Below are 7,220 nucleotides of genomic sequence, written 5' to 3' on the forward strand. Positions count from 1 at the left end.
CGGAGGTCGTCGAATTTTTAATGGCGGAAAAATTCAGGGAACAAGTCCTCCGGGAGGGACTTTAAGCCGTGGGTCCCGTGTCGTAGCACGTAAAAGAACCTCATACCTCCAAAGGAGGTGACTGAGCCAAAATTGCGGACTTTTCCCGCCCAACAGCAGTCACTAATACCTCTGGTAGATGGGGGAAGCAGTATAGATACCTCTCAACTAGTAGAGCCGGTCTCGCTGGCTGGGCGGGACTGATAGTAAGCACCAATACCGGTAGGATATAGGGACTGGTAGAAATCATAGAGGGAAGCACAATGGACCACTACAGGTGTAAGTGCATGGGGAAACCTACCCTCTCCAATAACTAACTAACTAACTAACTAACTAACTAGATAACTGAGAAGCAATAAATAAATGATAAGTAAATAAATAAAAATAAGTAGTTGATAAGTAAGCGAGTAAGTAACTGGCATATATCCGGCCTACGGAACTCTTGAGTACTCTTCATTTGAATACGGTGAAGTCCCGCTTGACAGGATGCAGCTCTAGCCGACTAAGGCCTCCTTTGTTACTACGCCCGTTTGTGGGTGTCTCGAGTTACTTGAAATGAAAGTCTGTGCCTTTAATGCACCCTTAGTTGTCCTCACTAATATTCTGTGCAATTTGCATAGTAACTGATTCCTTGCAAACAGAATACCGATCCCCCAATTTATCTGGTAAGGGACACATAAAAATAAGAGGTAGGATCCACTTTAAATAAAAATTATGTACATTTATTCAAGCTACATAATTTTCTTCTGCTTACAGCCATCTCCTCTTAGCCTCAGCAAAGGTCTGCTGGTGCCGAATCGGTACACTCCCAATCCTCAGTACAGCGCATGCGCAACCCCCGACACTGTTCTAGTGCCTCAACTGCCCAGAGAAAAGCTCTGCTTCCTCCAGGAAATTGGTGAAGGATGTTTTGGAAAGGTTTATAAAGGTAAGGACATCACGCTGGCTCGAAAATTGCATATCGAATTAAGAACAATCTTTGACGCCATGCTGTGAGACTCCGAGGTCAGTCATTAAACAATACCAACTGTGACCTTTGATGTCTGTTTAAATATTAGTTTACATAAAATTATCTATATTACGTGGTCCTTCTGTCTCCTCACTTTTTTCCGTTCTCGCGTATGTTGTGGCTGTTAGTGGATCACATACGTTACAAGCTAGTGCATAAAGCGATTAACACCCATAATTCGGTTTAATATGTACCGCAATTGATCTGGTAATCAAAAACTTTATCACACGGAGCTACAGAGGTAGATAGTGAACGAGTATAATAAATGTATATGTCATGTCACAATTTCATTTTCAGTACGCAAATTGTAAGATAAGTAAGAATAATGTAATATAATTTCTTGCAGTACATTAACTTTCATGTGAGAGGAGCTAAATGTTCTGTTATTGTTTACATATTTCAGGAATATCATTAGAGTAACCGGAATAGCTCAGTCGACTTAGTGACAGCCTACGGGCTGGACTGCCAGGTTTCGATTCCAGGCAAAGGCAAGAAATGTTTCTTTACTTCACAGCTTCCAGGCCGGATGCCGAGCCCAATGGGCATTCTATACAGCGTGTACCCAGGAACCTTTCCCAGGGGTGGAAAGCGACCACCCCCTCCATGGCATGGCACTTAATTAATTACGTATAAGGACAAATTTAACTTTACATTTCTCATGAAGATTGTTAGAAGCTCAGGTAGGAAATAATTGCAATTTAAAGCACTAAGTAATACTGTACTAAAGTTGCCCGATATGACACTCTTCCATTTTAGAATTCCTTTACCTTCGTACTGTTTAGTCGGGCGTACTTTAGTTAGCAAATATGTTTATGGATAGTAAAAATTATGGACATAATCCTGTTATGCTTCTTAGCGGAAATAAAAGAAATTTACTTGTAATTAACAATAACAGTAATGACCTGTACCGGTGCTGATGTTCACATATGGCCCGCTGCTAAAGCAATATGTTCTGCAGAGCGAAGCCTTTCTCATCCAATTTTTCCTTTGAGTTTTGGAGTAATGTACAATTCCGCTCTAAGTAAAGTTCACTTAATTAGCATTTTGATGAACAAAGGGTGCAGCGACATCATCACGCCACGTTCTGCACGAATAAACCCCGGGCACATGTTTCGAATTTCAAAAATAAGGAACGGATCTCCATTTTGGCAAAGAGCATCATGAAGTGCCTATCGACTCATGCATTGTTAACTTCATCAACAAATTACTGAAGGCTCCGAGTTTATAACGATACACAACAATCTACTCTGAAATACAATTTTAAAACAGACAACTAAATTTTAGTCCATGTCAAGATTTTGAAACTAACAGAAAGGAAATTAACAAATGGACGGATATACTTTGGTGATAAGGAGTTTCACAATTTGTACACTTTTTTCACATACTTATTACGAATGTTTTGATGGTGAAGTCGCAGAGAATGAAATGGGACGGACACTCGACACGAAATGGGGGAAATAAGCAAAGTACTATTATCTCTGAATGGGAATAGGCCAGGGAGCCTAACCCATCAAGGTAGAATAAGAAGAAGAAGAAATATTGTGCAAAATTTTAGTCGAAAACCTGAAAAGAAGACATTATTTGAGAGACCTAAATATAGAAGGGATGGTGTAAGGGTGCGGGCCGGATTCAAGTGGACGGAACAGAATCCAGAGGCACCCTCTTATTGACACAGCAATGAATTCTGAGCAGAAGTGGGCAAGTTTCTTGAATGTCTGAGAGACTATCAGCTTCCCAAGTATCACTGCGCTCCATGGAATTTGTTACTTTAACGAAGTTAACACTAAAAAATATTAACTAGTAAAGTAAAGTGACAATCTTTCTTAAGGTACAGATATTAATATCAAAATATCCTTTCATGACTTCACAGAAATTTCAGATAAATTGTTACTACTATAATCGGAAGTAAATATCAGGTCTAAAGAAATATAAGTGAACATTTCACCACGCAAATGCACATATGCGCTGTACAGTAGTTCATACTGCGTATAGATTTAATTGTACGAGTAATACATCTTATTTATATTCATATTGTGACACAGAAACTATGAAATGGCGCCCTGAAGATGTGCTTCACAATACTTAACCTCGACGCTCTAAGGAGGCGAAAGGTACAATTCACATCCCCTGTCACTTTATTCCGGGGCCCACTGTATACGAGGCTCAGTGGGTCCCAGGGCCTGTCTGAATATTTCTTGCCCTGCCGGTAGCCTAACCCGGATTCCTCCTACGTACGCACCGCTGTGGGCTCTAGTGGTAGAAGCTGCATATTGTGTGAACTTTCGACAGGTTTTTTAAGTAAACTACGAACATATGACAGAAATTTTGGGAGAATATTTGGTGTAACTTATTTCGGAAGACCGATTCGGGAAGAAGGAGTATAACAGTTTTATCTTTTGTATATTAATTGAAAATCTTCTGGCTCATGACGCTTCACGAATTACTTGCTTGAACAGAATATGTTAAACGCTTACCGAAAACATGCACTTTCCATGATAAAAATATGCATGGGCTGGGATGGTAGAAACAGGGCTTCGTCACATCGGCGTGGAGCGTGTGTCGCATTTCGACATGAAGAAGACAGACATGCGCAGTAAACGGGAATGATAAATGAGAGACTGACTCTACACATTGTAGCTCGAAATAGCAATCTCGTCTTATAGGAATACAGAGATGTCGGAAATAGAAAAGTCGTGAAATTTAAGTGCTTATTTTCCTAACATCCAACGAAAGACATATAATTATTTAACGTTATTTCTCTACTTGTGTTTCTCAGTTTTAGGAAACACTGACTTGTCGTTATAAATCCCAAGCCATTTGTGACTTGTCTGAGGAGTTCGCTACATGTCCGAGGGATATACACGTGTAGTTAATCCGCTTGCTGGGTATAATCTGTTTCTTAATTTGCTGGAGATTTCTGGAGGATTTCTCAGTGATTCAGTTACTGATATACGCACTTGTCATGTGAGACTGCAATACATTATGCAATTCTTACATTGTCTTACTGCCTTGGAAGACCGATCATTGATCGTAGAGTATTCTTTTTGTTGTACAGGGCTACTATCAATGATTTATTCGTTTTTAAAACGCTATATTTTCCAAAGCATTACACATACAAATATGATTGATATATAAAAAGAACCGTAAACTCACCAAGTTTTCTTCACACTCTACAAATGTTCTATGTGTGTCCCTTGGGTCACACGACACACGTCCAGGCTGTAGTCGAGCTCGTTCCACGCATTTTGTAGCATCATCCTGTCAATGGTCATCACTGCAGCATCGATGCGTTCCCTCAGCTCTACTAGTGTTCTTGGCAGTCGAGGTACGTAAACACGATCCTTAATGTATCCCCAAAGGAAGAAGTCACAAGGCTTACATCAGGTGATCTGGGGGGCCAAATGCACAGAGCTACGTCATCCTCATCAACAGGCCCAATCCAGCGTGTCCTTAAATTGCCGATACCACCGCAAAATGCTTTGTTTACATGGCGGTTCTCTTCTGTACTCTCTTTAATGCGCGTTGCACTGCTATAACAGACGAACATATCGCATATTCCAACAAACAAAAACTCTTTTCTTGCTTTGTCGCCGTTTTGTAAAGGCACTGAACTCATGCTGCCAACTGGTGCACATACTACAAACTTAGTGAGTTTACGGTTCTTTTTATATATGAATCATATTTGTACGTGTAGGACTTTGGAAAATATAGCGTCGTTTTAAAAACGAATGAATCATTTATAGTAACCCTGTAAAAGTAGAAAGAACAGAGATATGTGATTCTTCTGTGCGGTTTTCTTAAGTGAATTCCGTATACTTACTCATGGAGCTGAGCCCTTTTGGAGGAGCCGCCAATTCTGCAGCTACTCAAGAATTTCCCAGCATTTTATGGAACCCGAAGGTTCATTACCGTGTTCACAAGAGCCCTCCTCGGGTCCCTATGCTGAGCCAGATCAGTCCAATCAATACCATCCCATCCTATCTCTCTAGAATTCCGTATAGAATCCTGTTATACCTTGTGCTAAGTAAAATTATTCATAAGGAACATATGGCGCAACAGATTTACGGAAGAAGCAGTTGAGAATTGGTGAAAGTTCACCCTCATCTGACGTAGCTAGACTGGCAAAAAGAAGAAATAAATCGATGGCTTCTGAACTGTTGCTGCTCATTAATTTATGTCGAGTTTCGAGATTATGTGCTCCGTGCTAGTTGAAATTGTGATACTTTCTTTGCTACAGCCAGGCCCGCGATTTAATGAACCCTGGCCTTGCCTATTTGCCCCAGCTCGGGCAGAAGAATGTAGCAGTGTTGCCAAATAAAAACTTCGAAAGTCGAAGAGCGCAGTCGCAAGCTTGCGGCAGCCACACGTGCTACGTAGTATACCTAGCGAAAGAGAGCTAACAAATGGAACGCAACTCGGCAACGTGCCTGACCAAACCGTGACTGCAGCCCAGTGGTGTATAGAGACAGAGCTAACCACTAATACGAGAAGTTATTAAATCGCGGCCTGACTGCGATAGTTTTCTACGTTTTTAGTTCAGGGGTCGACATCTTGTGACCCGCCTTCAAAAGGGTGTCACACGAAGATGATTTAGATCAGTACTGTCCAACGTTCTTATGTACTCGGGCACAATTCACTGATGCCTATGGAGATGCGGGCGCCACCACACACTACTACTACTAGTACTTCTACTACTAGTACTACTACTACTACTACTAGTACTTCTACTACTACTATTACTACTACTACTACTACTAATAATAATAATAATAATAATAATAAACAATAATAATAATAACATTTTTCGAAAATATTTAACAGTAATCAGACGTTCAAAAAGGTCTCTTGTCTTACAATTTTAATTAATATTAAAAATCGGCTGAATTATATGTGGTTACGGAGGGCGATAGAAAAATATACCGCGGGCAATGCAATACAAGCTGGGTATTTCAATTTTAGTATACAAATTATGGTAAATTAACTTTTAGTCTACCAGTTTAATTCATATGGTCAAGAAATAAAGATATTTTTCCGTCATTAAATCGACGACGGCAGGGGTGTTCTTAGCAGGTGGTTCGAGGTTGCTTATTTGTTTCGACACTCAAAATATTACTGTACATTTCTGAATTATTAAATCCCGTAAACCGTAAATCATGTTGTATCTCTTAAATAGTATATCGTTTTCTTTTTCATAGTAATAGTAATGATAATTCAACAATAATATAATAACAATTATACATAAATTATTATTATATAATGGTAAGTATTATATATTATTTAATTATTATATCAATAATTGTCTTTATGTTGCATTTATCCTTATGTGATTACCAGTATCTACATTGTGCTCTGTCTGTAATTGGCCTTGTGGCTGTTGACTCACATATAAATAACAAAGAACAGAATAGAAGAGAATTATTGTGTAAAATACACAATTATGAAGGTACCTCTATTTTAGACCGAAAAAGTTACATTAACACATACAAGATACAATTCTTGCATAAGTAGATATACATAGGCCTATATATTGCAGCGTGTAGATCCGTTGCTGGGTAACGGTAGCGAAACGACCTTTGCTAGGGCAGCAGATTCTTAATAAACGGGGTTACGCAATCCGTTTTCGGGCAATAGCTCGGTAAATACGTTCCAGCAGCAAGGGATCCGAATGCAACAAGAGAAGAACGGCGTTTTCTATGCGGTCTGTGCCGAGAACTTATAACGAGTTGGAGCAATGAGTTCAGTTAAGCTCCGTATGGGAGTCTGTGGGGATAGAGCCTGAGCGTGTGAAACTGAAGAATCTTCACTATTAGCAGCTATTGCCAAGGAACGGCTGGTGAAGACACAGCATACTAGAAAAAGGCTTAGCGTGTGGTGATTTGTAAATTGTGGAGATAGCGGTGGAGTTGTAATTGCATGTAGTTCCGAGTCGTGTGTGTAAGTGGTGAATAAATCCGTTCACCAATCCAAACCCCGTCTATAGTCACACATATATGTGACAATATAAATAGAAAGTATAGGCCTGCATTCGGATAAGCAATGCTGACAGGAATGGAGTGTGAATTTTTAAGTGCAATAGAAAGTGTCACTCGCAGACCCTGGGTCTAGTTAGTTAGTTAGTTAGTTAGTTAGTTAGTTAGAGAGGGTGGGTTTCTGCACCGCGACCAGTTTGATC

General features: G+C 39.8%; 1 protein-coding gene across 2 annotated transcripts in view; it reads left to right on the forward strand.

Annotated features, from left to right (window-relative positions):
• The window catches only part of LOC111870603 (BDNF/NT-3 growth factors receptor), a 149,107-nt gene that overhangs the window by 121,151 nt on the left and 20,736 nt on the right, over window positions 1–7,220 (forward strand). For both annotated transcript variants that reach the window (XM_033753926.1, XM_023863025.2), the window contains exon 5: window positions 796–967. In XM_033753926.1, the coding sequence (XP_033609817.1) occupies window positions 796–967 (172 nt within the window). The remainder of the gene's footprint in view (window positions 1–795; window positions 968–7,220) is intronic.

Source organism: Cryptotermes secundus, unplaced genomic scaffold (assembly GCF_002891405.2).
Source record: "Cryptotermes secundus unplaced genomic scaffold, Csec_1.0 scaffold363, whole genome shotgun sequence".
Lineage (NCBI taxonomy): Eukaryota > Metazoa > Arthropoda > Insecta > Blattodea > Kalotermitidae > Cryptotermes > Cryptotermes secundus.